General features: G+C 43.2%; 1 protein-coding gene across 13 annotated transcripts in view; it reads right to left on the bottom strand.

Annotated features, from left to right (window-relative positions):
* The window catches only part of macf1a (microtubule actin crosslinking factor 1a), a 224,883-nt gene that overhangs the window by 177,931 nt on the left and 25,920 nt on the right, over positions 1–21,032 (bottom strand). Inside the window, exon 1 of one of the 13 annotated variants that reach the window (XM_072371030.1) lies at positions 17,886–18,651. The exons of the other annotated variants lie outside the window; for them this stretch is intronic. Within the exon in view, the coding sequence (XP_072227131.1) occupies positions 17,886–17,979 (94 nt within the window). The 5' untranslated portion in view covers positions 17,980–18,651. Of the gene's footprint in view, positions 1–17,885; positions 18,652–21,032 lie in introns of those variants that run through there. 13 annotated transcript variants of the gene reach the window in all.

Raw genomic sequence — 21,032 nt, 5'->3', positions numbered from 1 at the left:
CCTCATCCGAGAGCCGTCTAGGAAACATCCTAAACAGACCTCACCTGGCTCATTAGGAGTGGGAGCAGCGGCTCACACTGCAAACAACAGGTGTTAGAAATGGCATTTACAGGTGGTGTAATGACGAGGTTCTCCGACCTGTGGGAAAGCAAACCAGCTTTTCTAACCTTCCACAAGATGTATGAGACTGAGAAGCTCTTTTCACGTCTCTAAGCCCTGAAAAATGTTCATTCTTTGAGACAAAGTGTCAGCTGCAGCACTGTAGATGCAGCCGAAGTCTCTGAATCAGGGATGTTGAATGTCTGGTCCGGTTTGGCCCAACAATGACTCTTTATAGCATCTCACATTAGCGTAGCGTCGGTTTCTGAGGACGTGCGCACCCAACAGTCACAGCAAACACTGGACGCTCCAGATAGCATCATTAAACACACATTGTGTCAGGGATAAAGCCACACAGGACACACCTGACTCTCCTTCTGTAAACACTTCCTGTGTCCACACCTGAGGGTCGGCAGGTACTCAAACGCTGACATCATGCACACCGTAATCCCTAAAAACCAATAGGAATATGCAGCATATTTAAACGTTTGCTGTCCGACAAACGACCAACCAATCACGAGGAAGACCTGAAAACTTTCAGGATTTGGGATTTTTTTCCGCTGACTCCAGAGGAAGTTCTGAAAAAGTGGTTCCCAAACTGTGCACCATGTGAGCAGGACACTGAAATAAGGACAATTTGACGTTTTGGATCCCCCAAAAGTCCTATTTACATATTAAAGCAACAAAAAATAACACATTTCTTGTTTTTTTTGTTGCCATCTCTGCAAAACAACCTGGTGGAGGTGTCTGGTTGGTATGAGGCTTATTGTCAGTCCTGCTTTAAATCAGGTTAAAGAGCCGGTCGCCATCACTTTTCCCTCCATCCATCCCACCAGGCATGTTATTATCTGAATAAACGCTCATATTAAAAACAGAGGCAGAGTGAGGGGATGGTGGGTGAGGATTAGCTAAAGAGGGGCGACAGACGGGAAATCCGGAACCTGCTAACACAGAAGAGAGCAGGACCCTCCCCCCTCTTTGGCCCCCTTTTATTATCCCTCCTTCTCTGGATGGTGGCGTGCTCTGCAACGCCGAGTCCAAGGACCTTGTTTTCAACCCAAATATATCTTCTAGCTTTGCCTTCAAGCTTTCCATCGTTCTCAGAAAGATCCGTAACTTCTCAGAATCAGACGGACGGTTTAAATAAGATATAAATGTGCAGATTAAGCCTGATAAATTAAGACCGGTCCAGATTAAACAAAGACGGGGGGAAACTAAGAAAAAATGAGCTCCAAAATGCTGGAAAAAGACGTCGACACTGGCTGTCAAACGCAGCAGAGGTCTGCAGCCCTGCAGGATGTAGGAGGCGATTAAAGGCTACAAAGACCCTCTGACAGATGGAGCAGATCACAGAGCGGGTCGTACCCCATCTTATTATCACACACACTGGCATACTTAACACTCAGAGGAATAACATGCATCCCCTCAGTTTGGCATGTGAGCTGACACACACACATTGTTTATGGAGGAAAGAGGCACCAGGAAGGATGGCAGTCACTTTAAATACCAACACACACACTGAACAGCTGTCAGACGCACATGTAAACAGACTAAATATCATTAGCAGCTCAGTATCCCACAGTTAAACTAACAGAACACCATTCAGGCCCATGCAAACACCGTTTTGGGCACTAAAACCGACGTTTTGTTGGAAAACATCCTCCAGGATTAAGTTCTTCCCCGTCTCCGACTCCAACTGGTGTTTTAGGGTTGGTCTGACATCAGAATATGTGCCCAATTCCTCTTTGTTGACATGGCAACGGGACAACGGGACAAGATGTTGCCTTTGCTGACCTCGTTCACAGCGCTTTTTCCGTGTTTTCTCATAAATGTACCGTCACTCTCGAACAGAGATGTCAGAATGAGCTGCTGTAGCTCACTGCTGTATAATCCAACACAGAACCAGCCGCCCGCATCTTCACAACAAGACTCACACTGAGAGGAGGACGACTATGGTGAGATCACCTGTCGGTGTCAGTGGAGACATGTCGGTGGATGCTTTGGAACAGAGTGAGGCAGGTATTACCAAACCTACACTGTGTGTATGAGGTTAGCGGTTAATGCAAGGAGGAAATCATGGTTAAAAATACCCACATTTGTGTGTATTTAGCCTTAAACAGCTAATCTCTCGCCTTATACTGAAAGATTTTTGTTAAAACAGGACAAAATGATGCAAAGCAACCCATTGGAACCACCAGGGAGTTAAATAATGCTGTTTTTAAAAGGCCTGTTGGGTCTAAAAGAGCTTTTATTTTGGTGTTGGTGCACGGATTCACCGACAATACAGTAGATATAATTCTGGAGCATTTACTCATAAAAAGCCCGACAAGATCCACAAAAAGGCAGCTGAAGAGGAAGGGAACACATCATGTGATCTGAGCTCCAGACCAGTTGTTCCACTTCTTCTCACAATTTCCTGGTTACATTTAGAAAAAGAATGTAGTTGGCTTAATGACAAATAATGACACAGAAATGTTGACCCGGTGCATTGAAAACTGATCATAAAACTTCTGATCTGTGACACCAAAAGCTCCTCAAACATGGCTGTGAATCCAGGTGATACATCTGAGCAAACAACCCAAACCTCTGACTTCTATTCTCTCACCAGAGCGAAAACCAAATGTATAAAACAGACTCAGTCCACATCTTCATTTCTATCTCTGCTTTGTCAGACTAACGATCCATTAGCCTGTTAAACCCCCCAGCATATCAATACTTTTCCAATTGATCGGACTCTGTGAGGCCTTCAAACGCTGGAAGAAAACCTCCTGACGCACACTCTCACTCAGCAAAATCAATACTTGTGATGTGACCCAACTAAGACTGCATATGAATAGAAAACAGGACGTCTTCAATCAGGTCGATGATTGATTGAGCTCTTATGGTCGATGCAAATGGGAGTAAATAAGAATTCCATCAAAATAAAAACAGGAAGGTGGGAATGCTTCTTATTGATCGCCTGTCACCTTGATGGGGATGGTCAATCTGCAAAATAGCCCCTGATGAGCTCAAGACTAATGAGACACCCCACTCAGCCTGATGCTGAGGGGGGAATAAAACACACAGAGATATTCATGCTAACACAGACATCCATGCCTGCAGGTCGGTAATTTTAGAGTTTCTCAATTAGGAACAAAGCCTGTTAAGGGAAGTAGTTTCAACCGTAAGAGATTAACAGCAGCTCCGACTACTGAGCTCATAAAGGTAGAGAGGAGGGACAGAAAAATGTCCCAGGGTGAGATCGGGAGATGGAAACGTGTGATAAAGAAAATCAAGATGAGTTAAAAGAGATGTGAAAATGTTAGAAAAGTGTCACAGTAGAGTTGGTGGAAATAACAGAGAACGATGAAACCGGGGGAGAAGATAAGGAGTCATGAGAATGGTATGATGGGGGTTTCATCAACGTAAGATGGTGACTCAGACAGCAGCTCCAGCGTCTCACGTGTCTGACAGTTAAAGCAGATGGTGACTCTGCAGCCAGACTGATCGTGATTCCATCTGTTTGAAGCAACATTCGATGGAGACTAAAGCAGTTTTATCGAAACACGCAACTCGGCTGATCGATGACTGAAACTGTCAGAGAAGAACAAGTTTTCCTGTTAGAAAAGCCTGAGCGTGGGTCTCCGCTCCCGTTTCCTGCAGCAGGGTAAAGCCAAAGGACCAACGGCGGCGCCAACACAAGCAAAAGCAGCCGACACCTCAGGCAGTTTTCCACCATCGTGGCTCGGAACCAGAGCCTGACTTAGAACCGGGTCTTTCCATGTGAACTGCCAAAGCTCTGGATCCAGCTGCTGCAGCAGCACCAAATCTTTGATGGGTCCGAGAAAAGATGTGGTCAGTTGGTGCTTTAGAAGACCGACCAAACCCTGGGAAATGCTGAGATCTGAGCATCTACTCTGCCTAATTCAGGACAGATCAATAAACATCAAAGCAGCTGTGGAGGAACATGGACTCAGAATGTGTGCTGTTTAAAGTTAAAGATGGCGACTGTGAACGCTGCTCAGTAGGACTACATTAGTACATTAGGACTACATTAGTAGGATACACTAATCTCGCGATACGATACACGACATTCAGCGATACGATACGATTTCATTCAATACAATTTAGTACACATCATTTTTTGAAAGATTTTAAAGGGACAGTGTGATTAGACATGACTCGTCGCTGATTGGACGGTGGTCCGACCTTTGACCTGGAAGAACAACACCGCCAGACAAACAGAAACAAACAAACAAACATGTCACAAACGTGTCTTCAGCGTACGCAGACTGTTTATGTTGTGAATATTACATCATCAACCTGCTTGTTTTACTTGCTAAATACCATAAACACAAATCCAAATTCTCTAATCACAAACCAACTTTTTTAATGAGAAGGAGCTAAAACAAAACATTACAACAATCCTACATCTATAAACAGAAAAGCCATCAAAACCACTGAACTATGCACTTTATATAACATTTTTATGAACTAATTTATCACTGTTTTGTATACTGTGACCCCCCCCCCGGCATTGTTTTGTATTATGTTAATGTTCTGTGTTTTCACTAATTGTAACGTCTGACTTTTCAATAAAGTTTGCTAAAAAATAATATATATATATATATATATATATATATATATATATATATATATATATATATATATATATATATAAATAAATCTAATAAAAGAATTTAAAAATAAATTAAAAACAAATATATAAAAAAACTATCAATACTCACAGCTGAAAAATCGATACTTTATCAGGAAACAAAATATCGATAAAATCGCTCAGCCCTACTGCTCAGTGTGCAGCATGGAGCAACATTCACAGACACATTTACAAACACTGTCAGCTGATTTTATATCATCAGCTGGATCAGATCAAGCTCAAAACAGCCGGTTTATATTCTGCATGCAGCGCCTTTCGGCCCACAGCCAATGCGGATATAAAACACTGGTTTGCAGGGAGAAACACTGTGGTTCTCGACAGAAATCTAAAACACTTTGATGGAGGTTTAAACGCGTTTGGAAGGAGATGGTTAAAGGGACATATCGACATGCCTCTGCAGGGACTCTCCGGCTGCGGTAAATCAACCAATTTTCAGAAAGTTCAACCAGTTCTAACGAGCTCTAGCACAAGCACAAGGTAGACAACTGTCCAACGTATTTCTCAGACATGCATTTGCAAAGCTGTGCTAGCACCAGCGCAGACACGGCGAGCGATGTGTTGAAGCCCAAATCTAGGCCAGCTGCATCCAAATCTATGCTAGCTGCATCCAAATCTATGCTAGCTGCATCTAAATCTATGCTAGCTGCATCCAAATCTATGCCAGCTGCATCCAAATCTATGCCAGCTGCATCCAAATCTATGCTAGCTGCATCCAAATCTATGCTAGCTGCATCCAAATCTATGCCAGCTGCATCCAAATCTATGCCAGCTGCATCCGAATCTATGCTAGCTGCATCTAAATCTATGCTAGCTGCATCTAAATCTATGCTAGCTGCATCCAAATCTATGCTAGCTGCATCTAAATCTATGCTAGCTGCACCCAAATCTATGCAAGCTGCATCCAAATCTATGCCAGCTGCACCCAAATCTATGCTAGCTGCATCCAAATCTATGCTAGCAGCATCCAAATCTATGCTAGCCGCATCCAAATCATATGCCAGCTGCATCTAAATCTATGCTAGCTGCATCCAAATCTATGCCAGCTGCACCCAAATCTATGCTAGCTGCCACCGCGAGCACGAACCAATCGAGATCAGTTGATTTTTCACTAAAATCTGGTTGAGCTGCAACAAAGCTTTCCATACAAGTCTACAGCTCTAAATGACATAAAGACCTGGCTGAAGTTCAACTTTCTTAATCCTTTAGAGAGTCTCCTGGCACTCCTTCTGTCTGGTCTTTTTACAACATTTTGAGTCCTCATCACGCTGGCAGAACCGTGGTAAGCTAGCTTCGTCCATTGTGGTCCACCTTGAGTGAAATACTGCCACGCTTTGGTTAGTTTCGTTGCCGAAATCTGCTCCGGTCTGTTGAAAAATAAGTTATTTACTTCATCCAGACGTAGAGCAATCCACAACAAACAAGCCTTGCAGACGAGTAAACACAGAAACCATGAATTCAGCTTTACTCGTATGGTACTGTGGCCTCAGCTGCCATGTGAGGTAATAACCAAAGACTAAGAGTAAGAATCCTACAGTTTCCTCCTCCGAAGAGCAATGACTTAAAGGAGATCATTGAGAAAAACACTGAGAACTTCGAGGCCCATGTCTTTACCTTGATTTTATTCACACGGCCATAAAACTGAGTGATGTTCTCAGAGGAGGTGGGAGGAGGGAAAGGAGGAGGACATTACTGCTGACACAAAAAGACAAGAAGCTTACAGGGGGATTGTTGGGAGTCTGAACGGCTCTGCACTTAAAAGAAAGGCATTTAAATTACTGCAGCCTGATCGCAGCGTCTGTGTGGGAGCAGCACAGTGTTTCAGAGAAAGGCTGCAGGTGCAGGACGAATCTGAACTCTGCTTGTCAGAAATTCACAGAAGAAGAGTGTAAAGACTGAGATGACAGTGTTTTATCTTATCAGCCTCTGTTAAATAGCTGCATTATCTCTGTGAACCACAATCAGTCTTAGATTCATCCAAAAATCCACCACAGCAACCCACCCCCCCGCAGCAGCAGCCTCAGTGGTACAGCCCTGCCACCTCAGAGACGGCGGGGAGTGGAGCGGTCCACGGTGATGGGGGTGTCCTGATTCCTCGCCATGGCGTTGGCGTAGTAAAGTAGATGAATGGGATTAGGGCTCGGCCCCTGCTGGGGGGGCTGTCTGTTTGACATCCAGCCAGGATGGACCAGATTACCCTCACAGACTGATTTGAATGGCAAATCCTCACAGCATCCCACACGCACGAGCACACACACATTAACACACAAAGCAATGGAGAGCGGAGTGTAAGCAATACACTGAGAGAGGAACCAGAAGGAAACGCTCGACCAAGGATGCAACTGACAACAAGTTTAGTCTTTAAAATTAGAAAAATATAGAAAAATAGAAAAATAAAAAGGCCAAGGAACCGTCCAAAGCTCAGAACAAATAAAAGGTTTAATGTTTAAATACATAAAGAGCTAAAAGAGATCAAACGCTCGTATCTGAAAAACAGAAAGTCATTAAAGGAGAAATACCCAGAACACATGTTTGGGTACTGATGACACAACTTAAACACAACTCTGTCACACTGTTCGGATCATGTAGTTCTGAAAAGATCTGCAGAAAGAACAGGGATAATGAGTCTTTTTTCTATTATAATAGATATATTAAATTGAGTTTTATATCCCTGTGAGGACATCTGACTGCTAAGAATTGTAAAAGCAATTTGAGGAATCAATGAGACTAGAAAACATCTGTATAAAAGCAGCCAATTTATCCTTGAAAACGGTTGTTAAGGTTAGCATCTAACGACAATGTCCCAAAGCAGAGAGATCGTAGTGTGATCTATAGTTTGATTCAGACGCTTTTATCCAAAGAGACTAACTTAGAACTATTTACAATAAACAATTACAAAGTCAACAGGCAGCTAGACCACCTAAACCTGTGTTTGGGTCAGTTAAGAGCAGTTCAAGAGATGAATGAGAAGCGTAGTTAGTGATTGGTTTGTAATGAGTGGAGGTATTCTCAGAAAAGCAGGGATTTCCAGAGCTTCTTGAAGGCAGAGGGGGGGGGGGCACACAGACGATGTTCCTTGGAGGAACGAAGGAGCCGAGGGGGAACACGGGTCTGTATGAGAGCAGACCCAGAAATTAGCATTAGCATTAGCATTAGCAGCTACAGGTAGCTCAGTGATCGGAGGGGTTCTGTTTAAGAAAGGTTGAGCCGGAGGCATAGCGTGAAGCTTTGGCTCAGAATTAAAACAGAACGTAACAGTCGGTCCAGCTCCGTTAATGGTTTAACTGGTTCGGCTTTTCCCCAAACTTAAACTTAAAGGAGTTGATTTATGTAAAAATCGTGCTTTAACCTTAACCAAACGACCAAACTCAGTGGAGGTAGTTGTACTGTAAAAGAGCTGTTGGACTGTTTTAATCTGACCGCTTCAGTCAAAACTTTATTTAAACAAAAAAAAAGGAGAAACAAAGGTTCACCGCCACGATGCGGTGATGATGTCACAGCGTCCACCCTCCTTGCTGAGGCTCCTGTGTGTGCGTGTTGGTTTGTGGCCACGCTCTGGTGCGTAGCGTCAGCTGAGAGTCACCGGCGGAGGAATTGGAGCAGATTAAAAGTCACCCTGATTCAACTCTCACAGCCACCCTGATCTCACGAGATTTAAGGGCAAAAATCAGCCAATCAGATCTGACAGTTCACACAGTCATTAGGAGGCCTGGATAAAAAGTGTGTTTAAGTTTATGCCCTGACCAGCCGTCACATAAAAAACCACAGGCGGGGGAAGTGATATCTGCAGGATTTTTAATGGTACTTTAACAGAATCCATCCACCTTAACTGCGTCACCGGGTAAATAAACCCTGAAGAATGTGCTCAGTGTGGGACACAACGGGACGCTCAGAGGTCCTGCCTTCAGGCCCCGATGGAGCAGAGCTGTGAAGGCAACACACTGTTAGGCAAGTGGCTTTAATGTTCTGTTTTAATGATTTTAGACGAAGCCTCTGGCTTCTTTTTTAACACAATATACGTCACTGAATTCTTCTGTAACGGTCACCATCAACTCTCTGATGGTTCGATTCGTTTAAAAGCTTTTAAACGTTTTAAAAAGTCTGTGTGACTCAAAATAATAAGTCAGACTCCAGCATCAGCTGCAGCCTCGGGTCCTGGGGCTTTCCTTGTGACTCTGATGGATTTAGACGAACCGAAACAAACAACCTGAATCACTTTGCCACACAGCGTCGGGGCCTAAAACACATCTTTATCTTCTTTGTAACCTTGTTGCTCATTTGTCTATTTTATCATCTTCCATCAGTGACTTCAGTGCGCTTCAATTATACATGCAAAATAAGAAAGGGGATTCCAGCTGTGTGGCATATCCAGAACTCTATGAGCTTAGTAGTGAATGTGCAGGTGACATCACCTCAAAGCTTAGCTCATCTTAAAAATATCCACACATCACTCTCATTCCTATAAGCACCCTCTCTGAATCAGGCTCGCCAGGACTGAGGCCGATTGAATAACATTTCTCTGCACAACGGGACAGAAGGAGGTGCAGAATAACCTTCCACAACTGCCAGCAGCAGCCTGCCTTCGGCCTGCAGAGGGTGAATAAACGAAGATTTATCACGATATGATAGATCACACCGGGTGTGAACACTGGCAGAAAATAGTGTGATAGAAAGAAAGAAAAGAGGAGGATGTGCTAATAAAGAGGACAGAATGGGTAGGAGCAGCTTAACACCAGAACACGAGCTAATCTGTGAATTAGCATGAAAAGAATAAAAAAATCTCTCTGTGGACGGGGAAAGACGAGGAATGAAGGATTTAAGAGATAAAAGAGGAGCTGTGTTGCAGGCCGGTGCAGCAGAGCACAATCGATGCTCGCTGCACACAAACCGCTGTCCCATATGTTGCTCTTAGAGCTGCCTTCATGATTAATTCATCCAGCGTTTTCTGTCCGTCTCCACCATCCTCCTTCATCCCTCTGACGCTTCCAACCTTCACAAAGCAACGACGAGGCGAGCACCAGGCGAGATAAGCTGCATGTTCACCCTGATTTCAGTTCTTCTGTTTCTGTTAAGTTATCTGCGTGCGTTATCAGGCGGCCTTGAAAATGTGGGAAAGCAGACATGGCATTCTTCAGTCTCATTCTACAAGGCCACAAGCTGAAACATGTTGGTCAAAGAATACATTTCCTCCACATCTTACAGCTGTTGCTGGACTTTTTCCCCTCTTTATGCTCCTTTTAAGTGGCTGAAGTTGAGCCAGAAACACTTGGGCAGCTAAAATTAGCCACTGTGGATGAAAAATAAAAGGAAGGTGGGTTTCCAGAGCAAAGCAGCTGCATTTTCTGTGCATTTAACTAGAAAGTCCTCAGACATTTTGCATGTAAATGCATCCGTAATCGTCTGGAAACACGGTTAAAGCTAAAAGGACAGATCGTGGATCCAGATCACTTTGAAAACTGAAAACAAGAGGCTTCATGGTGCGTTTAAGGTACACCGAATTAATCTACACTTTAATGATCATTACTGTTGTTTAACGCAGTTAAATGTCATGAGTAAATCTTTTTCCCTCACTTACTGCAGATGTTACACTTGAAATTACATTTTTGTGGCAACAGAGGCAGTAAAGTACCCAAAAATATATGTATCATAGTAGTAATTACAGGTGTAGAAATACACAGATGTTTGTTCTACATCATTCTGTCTAAAGATGCAGATGCAGATGTGCATTTTATGATTCGGCACATGTGTTTAAATTGAGCCATTTTAGCTGCAACTGATCACAAAAAGACAGTAAAACATTTCAAATGTCACAGCTGCCTCACAGGTAACATCTGGTGAAAGGTGAGGCAGATGTTGTTCCTTTCCTTCTGCTCTTTATCATCAAGAAATGTCAACTCCAAAAACAGAGCAGTAAGAAAAAGAAGCCAGACTTTTAAAAATGTTGGCTAAAGCTGGAGGAAAAGCTGTTAAATCAAAGCAGCTGTCAGCGTGTCGCTGAGGTGAAAACAACAGCAGAGTGCTCCTCTTTCTGCCTCCTCATCAAGCTCACAGACGTGCACGGCGACATCATCTGATATCGTGACCCAGTTTCTTTTTCTTGAGCTGAATGCTCACACTGTGGGACGGCGGTCAGAGTTTACAGCGAGTCTTTAGGAAGCGCCCGCGGAGACGGGACAAAACGCTTAAAGGATGCGTGCCACACAGTCCTCGGCCATGAATTCAGACCCTGTTCACCGCGGACAGAAGAGAGCCTCACTGTTGCTGCAGATATGCACAAACACTTACACGCCGGAGCAAATATTTCACACTCACTGGCTGCAGCCAGCACGACCGTTCAATTTCCCCCCCTGACACACACACACACACACACACACACACAGGCAGACACACAATGAAGCTCATTGATTACTCTACTAAAAATCAGCTGGGTGCTGGTTATGTAAGAACCCGGAGGGGCAGAAAAGGGGGAGCGGGGACAGATTTACTGGATGCAAAGATAAAATGTGGTGAATGCAGCAGACTGAGGAATCCTATTTGCACACAGCAGTGTTTCAGCTGTGTTTGTACTCTGCACTGTGGCTTATTTTCACTGTAAATACATCCAGTGCATTAAAATGAACAGTCAGGGCCTCTGAATCTGTCAGAGGGAATGTTTGCTTGGGGAAAACGCTCCGCTAAATGTCCGGTTTGATACACTTTCTGTTGGACTGCTGTGTCCCAGCAGGATGAGGATGAGGAGCTCGACCAGCGGCTGGTTATCCCTGCCGCAGATCTGACAGCACTTGCTTTTCCTGCCGACTGTGACGGCAGGAGCGTGCTGGAGAGCGTGACTAAACAGGAAGTGGCGCGGTAGAGCGGGAAGGGGAGGAGGGAATTAGAAATAATTAGGAGGTAAGTGAGAAAGTGGAGGGCCCTGAATAAAGACAGAAGGTGGGAAATGAAAGTGCTACTCACAGCACAGCTGACTGAAAGGAAAGCAAACTGAGATGGGCTCTAAATACAGAATATAGTCAAGCAAGTGGAAAATACTGTGACCACAGCGTGATCCGAGACCGTTTGATGACTGAGGGAAGAAAGGAGGAGGAGGACGAGGAAGAGGAGGGGATGCTGAAATCTACCGTGAGAGGAGACCCGGAGCGAGGGAGTTAGAAAGGGAAAACTAGGCCACATGGAAAAATCCAGCTGTAATGATCCAACTCTGGGACGGCCAGTAGCTCCCATATCTGCTTCTTTACCCTCCGTCCCTCTGTGGTGAAAGACTCTTATTCCCTCCCCTCTCTTTGTCTCCAGCCCTGCTTTTCTATCTATTCGCCAGAGCTCGTTTCCTCCTATGATCACTTCTCTAATAAGCGAATGTGAACCGGAGCAACCTTTGTTTTCAGAGTCTAATTCTACCTCTAATCGGGTCACATGAGTTCAGATGTGCTTCATTTTCCAGGCAGAGCTACAAAGAAAGTTCAAGATTAGATTCAAAGCGGCGCTTCAAACAGATTCCTCTGTCTGCTCTGTTCGTACGAACGTGGGTCTGTGGAACGGGAAGAGCAAACACTCGGCTCCGAACACGTCCTGGAGCACTTCCTGTGTCTCTTCTTAGGTTCCTGAAGTTTATGCTGAAGTTCAATTCAGAATAAATGGAAGTAGCGCTTTAAAAGTGGCGTTCAGGCGAAAAATGTGGCGTGAAAATAGAAGATGGGGAGAAAATCTGATTAACAACCAAATGAGGCCCGTCAGACTGATGGGTGTGTGCACGTTGTGTGCACGTTGTGTGCACGTTGTGTGCACGTCGTGTGCACGTCCGGTCTGAACATGTGTCACAGTAAATGTACAGCATACTTTAAATAATATAATGCTTTGATTCTGAGTGAATCACAAGTGATAAAAGGTATAAAAACTATTTAAAAAGGAAAATATCACTTTTTATGGGTAGAAAATGGGGCGTTTGCTTGATCAGCACAATCAAACTTATTCAGTCATCACATAAGCCGGGTTTCCACTCTCTGGGGAGGAAAATCCTAAAGAGATCTTCTGATAAGCCTCAAAAAAGAAATGCTAAACGGAAACGTTTCCATTGACGGGTTTAAAGCGAATAAACTCAGCTGAGCGGCGTCATCGTGTAGAGGAGACGCTGCTAGTGGTTAAAACTCGAGAAGTAAAGAACAACGAGGGAAAACGGAGCGAACTCCTCTATAAGAATGACTTTAATCTCTGCGAGCGTCGTTATGTCATCACCGGGAGGACGCCGGTCAGTCATGTGACTTTCATGTTTGACTGGAAAGGTCATTTTAATCTTCAATCGGGTTCATTTCGATCTTCAATCGGGTTCATTTCGATCTTTAATCGGGTTCATTTCGATCTTTAATCGGGTTCATTTCGATCTTTAATCGGGTTCATTTCGATCTTCAATCGGGTTCATTTCGATCTTCAATCGGGTTCATTTCGATCTTTAAATCGGGTTCATTTCGATCTTTAATCGGGTTCATTTCGATCTTTAATCGGGTTCATTTCGATCTTTAATCGGGTTCATTTCGATCTTTAATCGGGTTCATTTCGATCTTTAATCGGGTTCATTTCGATCTTTAATCGGGTTCATTTCGATCTTTAATCGGGTTCATTTCGATCTTTAAATCGGGTTCATTTCGATCTTTAATCGGGTTCATTTCGATCTTTAATCGGGTTCATTTCGATCTTTAAATCGGGTTCATTTCGATCTTTAATCGGGTTCATTTCGATCTTTAATCGGGTTCATTTCGATCTTTAAATCGGGTTCATTTCGATCTTTAATCGGGTTCATTTCGATCTTTAATCGGGTTCATTTCGATCTTTAATCGGGTTCATTTCGATCTTTAATCGGGTTCATTTCGATCTTTAAATCGGGTTCATTTCGATCTTTAATCGGGTTCATTTCGATCTTTAAATCGGGTTCAGTTCGATCTTTAATCGGGTTCATTTCGATCTTTAATCGGGTTCATTTCGATCTTCAATCGGGTTCATTTCGATCTTTAATCGGGTTCATTTCGATCTTTAAATCGGGTTCATTTCAATCTTTAATCGGGTTCATTTCGATCTTTAATCGGGTTCATTTCGATCTTTAATCGGGTTCATTTCGATCTTTAAATCGGGTTCATTTCGATCTTTAATCGGGTTCATTTCGATCTTTAATCGGGTTCATTTCGATCTTTAATCGGGTTCATTTCGATCTTTAATCGGGTTCATTTCGATCTTTAAATCGGGTTCATTTCGATCTTTAATCGGGTTCATTTCGATCTTTAATCGGGTTCATTTCGATCTTTAATCGGGTTCATTTCGATCTTTAAATCGGGTTCATTTCGATCTTTAATCGGGTTCATTTCGATCTTTAATCGGGTTCATTTCGATCTTCAATCGGGTTCATTTCGATCTTTAATCGGGTTCATTTCGATCTTTAAATCGGGTTCATTTCAATCTTTAATCGGGTTCATTTCGATCTTTAATCGGGTTCATTTCGATCTTTAATCGGGTTCATTTCGATCTTTAAATCGGGTTCATTTCGATCTTTAATCGGGTTCATTTCGATCTTTAATCGGGTTCATTTCGATCTTTAATCGGGTTCATTTCGATCTTTAAATCGGGTTCATTTCGATCTTTAATCGGGTTCATTTCGATCTTTAATCGGGTTCATTTCGATCTTTAAATCGGGTTCATTTCGATCTTTAATCGGGTTCATTTCGATCTTTAATCGGGTTCATTTCGATCTTTAATCGGGTTCATTTCGATCTTTAATCGGGTTCATTTCGATCTTTAAATCGGGTTCATTTCGATCTTTAATCGGGTTCATTTCGATCTTTAAATCGGGTTCATTTCGATCTTTAATCGGGTTCATTTCGATCTTTAATCGGGTTCATTTCGATCTTTAATCGGGTTCATTTCGATCTTTAAATCGGGTTCATTTCGATCTTTAATCGGGTTCATTTCGTTCTTTAATCAGGTTCATTTCGATCTTTAATCAGGTTCATTTCTCTTAAACGCACAACAAAAAGCGTAAACAGAAGCCAGAGTTCAAGGTGTTGAACTCACACCGAGAATCTGCTGCCAACCATCAGAGCTGAGGCCTGTTTGAGGTCCTCAGGCGGAGAAGAAGTGTCTTATCGCTGTGTTTGGGTCACACATGACCTCATGGCTATATTTACGGCTAAGAGGTTGCCGACCAGCTCGTTCAATTGTTCTGTTTCCTCTCAGGTTTCCTGGTTCGTGTTTGGCTCTGAACACATTCTCAACAGCCGTGGTGTTTCAGTGAACTTTGTTCTCACGTTGGTCTAATGAGGATCGTGACAGAAACCGGCAGAGGAGCAGAACCCACAGCGAAGGTGTTGTCAGCCAGCCTCGACCCATCTGCCTTCCACTGACTCAGCGGCTGTTTTCTGACTCAGGTCCCGGTGTTTTTCCACACACGAGCCCATCGCTGCCGCTTTAATATCCTGCCATTGTTCCACACACCGTCAAAGATGCACAAACACGTACACAACCTCCCCAACGGCCTTGAATCATTTAAACTGTATCCAATGTCCACCTCCAGTTTCAGAGAATTAAATCCCTCACGCCAAGTTCCCATTTCTGTGCAGGTTTACCCCGACTACGACCACGAGTGAGTCACACACAGCCGACAGCCGTCTGAAAACCTACATTTACAGGGTATGACATCGACTAAACAGAGAAAGGATGAGAAACAACTAATCTGATGGAAAACAGCGCCGTCCAGGATCACTCATTCATCCATCTTTACAGAAACTCATCAGAGGACGAGTCTCAGGTCCAAAAACAATCAGTTAACCAGTTTTATCTGCTGTCAAACCATAGTAAAAGTTCCATTTCCAACACTTCTAATGTGACTTCTGTTTTATTTCACTTAAGGTAGGTGGAGCTAACTGCTGGGAACCATCTAATCAATAAGCAATCAGAAAAGGAAGCATTAATTTCCATAAAGCTGAAGTCATTTCAAGCTCGTTGGCTTATTTCAACTAAACTACAAGCAGGTTTTCCACATTAATAGTCAAAAAACACACTTTGAGTACAATATTTAGAATAAAACGTTAAAATTGACTGAACAAAGGGGCTTTTCTGAGGCCAAAGAGCCCATCGTTCTGCCTGTAAACGTCATGTTCAGCAGCCGAGTATCGAATCACACAAATAAATGCTCAATTCTATAAGCCTGCAAATAATCCAACTCTTGTGATAAATAACAGACATTTATCTAAAATAAACAGGAAGATGAATAACTCCCTTTTACACTTTGTAAAGTTTAAACTCCGCACTGCAGATACGAGCAGACGCCATTAAATGGGCCTCAAGTCCGGAGGAAATGTGGAGATATTATTTCTTCCGTCTCATCCAGCTGTTCTTTTGTCTGAATGAAGACAACCATTAAACCACGATGATCTGAAATGGGCCTGGTTCCAACGGCGAGGTCGGAAACTCGGACCAAAAGTGCAGAAATGCAGTTTTTCCCCCCAAAATTCCTCAGTTACAAAGTTAAAGTCAGTCTGAATAAGATTCTCAAAGTTTGATGTTTGCCACCGGCTCCAAACCAGCACTGAAACCGCCCCGAAAAGGTCTCACTTTGTCATGAATCTGTTGTAGCTTTAAACCAAACAATGGGGTAAATCTGGTGTCTGCACCAAAATAAACAGGGAGAGGGAAGCAGATTTAAAAAAAGAAACAATACAACACTTCCAGGAGCCTTAAATCGCCCAAACCGCCGGCTGAAAAGCAGCTTTGCTGCAGGATACTCAGCGTGGCGTGGCAGGACGGTCAGAAGGCCGGGCAAAGCTCCACTTATATCAGTGTGCTTAAGTTGTGCTCCTTAATCATGTCTCAGATGGGAAATAGTGTCTCTGATGCCTCGTTTATTTATCAAAGCAAAGCTTGGAGATAAAACTGCGGGAAAGCCGTGATCGACAACAGGCACTTTAATGGAGAGAGATGGACTGTCTGCACACCAAAGGGAATCCATCCCAAAGCTCCAGAGGAAGACAGCTTTATTGGAGGTATTAGTGCAACTTTAACCCATTCTAACTTAAACCGGACATTAACGCCTGTCATATAAACAGATTTCTGGAAATAAAATGCAGATCTCGTGCTACAACATGGAGCTATCAGAATGTCAAGGTGAAAAAGGTCAAATAAAGGTGTTGCAGAGTTCATTTCACACACTTTCCTGTTGGTTACAGCTCGATGAGCTCTGAATGAAGAGCCTGCAAAAAGCAGCCAAATATAGGCTAGATCAGCCCCAGATCCGTTTTTTTTTTGCATTTCCTCTGTCAGACAGGCTACTCCCAAGTCTCCAGATCACAAGAGTTAAGCAAAACCTTGCCACAGAAAGTTGCTGAAACAGAAGATATTCGAGTTTAGAGATGAAACTCCTTCCCACAAACACGTCTGACAGCAACACACAGAACCTAATACCCAAACCCCAAGGAGTTAAGTTTCATTAGAATGATCAATAATTAAAAGCCACCTCCTTTTCATCAGAGCCAGCATCACAGATGTGACCCAAGCCTAGTGGCTGTCAGCACCCCCATCCTCCCCCTCCCCACTGTCAGTGCCAGCCAGTGGAGGCATTCATCTTTAAAGCGCCCTGTCACTGGGATTATAAAACAGCAAGTCTCAACGCTGGTGGGAACAATACCGGCCACAAACACACAGAAAGACCCGGAGCAGCCCAATTACTTCGCTCCAGTTCTCGTTCTCATCTTTAAGAGTTTTAAAACCCGGTCAGACACCAAGTGAACCTCAGCTGTGATGTTTACAGGACAAACAGGAGCTGAGGCCGAGTGGGGGGAAATCTGCTGGTGGGAGATGCTTCCTGAAAAGTGAGCCAGTCCTGTGATGTGGCAGAGATATAAATATCAAACAATGAAACCAACCACATTAACAGAGAGGCCGCTGAGCTGGCTGTCAGCCCAAAGATCATCTTACACTCTCTGTGCCACAAGTTTGGGTGCATCTCATCCCGAAATATCCCCAAAGGCAGGCATGAAGGTGTCCCAAACCATTAACGTGTGGCCACATGATGTCAACATTCACTCTGCATTCATATGCATCCTCTTTTAGAACAGTTCTGCAGACTATTCAGAGCTTCTTTTGATTTTCACCTTACCTTTATATCGCTCCAGTACATCCTCATAAGCCTGGGCGAACTCCTTCTCCTGGGAGTGGTTTGTCGGTAGCAGACCCGGTATGAACCCAGCCATGGTGGCTGTGCAGCCTGGTTGGAAAGTACACAGGGTCGGCCCGCAGATTACCGCAGTGACCCGGTCCGCTGCTGCGCGTCGAGCCTCCCGCTCCGGCTCCTCCTCGCCCCGGCGTCCAATTTACCAGCAGCCCGTGTGGGACTACTGGCTTTGATGCATTGACGCACACGAAAGCTCACTTGAAAGCGGGGTTGGATAATCCTTAAGGATACTTCAGAGGATAAAAATACACCAAAACCTTGTAATTTACCAAAAAAATAAGACGTTGAAGATGCAAGTGAAGGTTACATAAACGTTATCTATCCATAATCGCCGTTAGTGTGTGTGCGGGACCACACAGCCGCATCGCTCGGTGTCCCTCCAGTAAAATCAGCTTCCAGTCGGCCAGTGCTGCTTTTTGTGCCTCCTGTGGTTGTGTGAGGGAGGGAGTCTGTCCTGCACACAGAGATGAGTGTCTAATGAGAGGGGTCAGTGTGTTCGTTTCCGTCCCCAAAATCGGCGACGAATGTATCCGGCTTCCTATCCCAGGCTGCGTCGGCGTCCCGAGGATCCACAGCGAGCCGCCCGAGCTCCCAACATGCTTGCCAGCCGTAATGGCCGCTTCTATCCGAGGCTTTGCGGTCTCACTGGCTCTTATGTGAATGTGTACGTGTGTATTTCTCGTCTCTCTTCCTCCCTCTGCTGCCGCTCAGGTTTCTCGGTTTCTGTCTTTCACCCCTCTCTACCGGCCACACCAGGAAGCTCCGCCACAGGAATTTCATAGCCGGTGGGGAAGAGCTACTTGGCGGCTAGCTTCCATAGCGGCCGGCGGTAAATGGAGCTTCAGCGACCCCACATGGAGAACGAAGCTCGGTGACAGATAACCGTTCAAAACCCACACTGGACATTAAAGTTATTTTCCACTGGGAATCTGTGCCATACAATAAACAATTTCAACATAAACCTCACTTATTAAAAATGCTTATAACATCACCAGCGGTTATTTTTTACCGGTTGCTAACATAATCGAAAATGGCGGTTGGAACCGATGTCAACTTCAAACGGACATTCACTGATTTAAATACATGTTTTAAACATACAGAAAAGATGGTGAATGTCCAAACATAGCAACAACACCAACTAAATTAAAAGTAACATTTTGATTTTCTTTTCGCATGAGACAGATGAGAAATTACATGTAATCTGATTACATTTTCCTTGGACAGCCATCTTGGAAGAATATTTCTTCTTGCAGATGTTCCACGTTTTGAAATGAGATGTTAGAAATTATTCAGAGTGAAAAATAATAAGGCTGCCTCCAGGTTTGCTTTGCTGCTTTTCCCCTAACAACAAATGCTCCTCAGCTGAAATGGTTTATTTAGTTTTTTATCGTCTTTTTTGTCTCTTCTGATGATGATGAACTCTTTCTGAACATTTATGAACTCTTTCTGAACATTTATGAACTCTTTCTGAACATTTATGAACTCTTTCTGAACATTCTGAATGTCCTTCTGTTATTTAGTATTTCTGTGGTTCTTTTTACATTTCTTATTTTGAGTTTGAATCATTTTTTGATGTTTAGAATAGTTCTAAACAAGTTCTTTTTCTGATACCGTTTTTGTTTCTTTCACTTGCATTTAATTTTTGTTGTTTATCAACCTTTTCTTATTTTAGATAATGTCATTATTTCATATGTAATTATTCATCGTAATATGATTGTTTTGTTCCTCTTGTAGGTCATTTTGCTTTTCTTAGTACTCATTTGCTCCTCTTTTTGATGGTTTTGCTTTTGTTGTGTCCTTCTGTGGTCATATGGATCTCTTCCTGGTCTTTTGCATTTGTTTACGGTTGGTTTGTGCGTCTTTGCAGTGGTTTGTATTTAATTCTGGTTATTTTGTATCTCTTTTTGATCGTTTTGCATTTTCACTTGGTGGGCATTTTGAATTTCTTAGTATAATTTTGCCTCTCTTATGTTAGTAAGCGTGTTTTTGGTTTAAATTTAGGCCTGTAGTTGATCTGTTTTTGTTGGAAATTGTTTGTATCTCATTTTTGATAGTTCCATATCTCTGTCAGCTGCTTTTTCCATCTCTTTTTAGTCTTTGTGTCTCTCTTATAGTAATTTGCATCTCTTTTAGACAATTTTGGGCATTTTTTTTGCCATTAGTTGTTGACTTGTAGACATTTGTGTCCTTGTTTCATGTATTTTATTTACTTTCAAGAAAATAATGTTAACCAATGGACCCCTGTTGGCCATTGGTTCGCCCCACAGATAACTTGATAAACATGAACTCGCTTTTTATGCAAAGCAAAGCTAACTATTTTCCTGTAATGCTCCAGTTATTCTTAACAACTGGAGTTTGCTCAACTTTGTGTCAGTATGGAGGGATGTTTTGGAGGAGGATGAGCCAAATTAATGGAGCACACTGCCATCTAATGGCTCATTTTATCCACATTACAGAGAGCCATGGCAGACTTTCAAATCCAAGTAAAATCTTTGTTAGCAGGTCTATAAACCCACAGAGTGATTTAGTTATCAGAGCCTAATTAAACCTCTTCTTGTCCTCAACACACATAAGGGAACGCTGTTGCAGAGCAGGCTGCACGTTCAATTTATTAAAAAACCTGCACGCCTCCTACTCTGTGCTTAACTCCAGTGATGTATATGATTTAGGTTCATTCTGCCAATAAGTCTGTGTTGTCCTGCTGGGTGAAACCACAGCCATCGGTGGATAATCTCAGCATGTGACCATCCTGAGGTCAGCACCCATAAAGCAGCCTCAGTCAGACAGTTTGGAGATTATGTATTTTAATCCCATAAAGACACATAAAGATAACCTTAAAGTGAAGCACAATGTCATGTTCGTGCAGCTTCTGGCTGAAACGTGTATTTATCTGTCCACAGAGAAGAAAGTTCAGGAAATGTCAAGGCAGATGTGGAAGGGAGACGTCAATATTGGATTGAAATACAAATAAAAGACGCACCGATGCCTTCAAAAGGCAGACAACTGTCAAATCAGTGCATCTCCTTGTAGGTCCAGTCCGTTGGGGATCTGACATTTGTGTTTTTTTCAGTG

Source organism: Leuresthes tenuis, unplaced genomic scaffold (genome assembly GCF_036924035.1).
Source record: "Leuresthes tenuis unplaced genomic scaffold, fLeuTen1.0.hap1 SCAF_18, whole genome shotgun sequence".
Classification (NCBI taxonomy): domain Eukaryota; kingdom Metazoa; phylum Chordata; class Actinopteri; order Atheriniformes; family Atherinopsidae; genus Leuresthes; species Leuresthes tenuis.
This window is presented reverse-complemented; position numbering and strand designations above follow the sequence as displayed.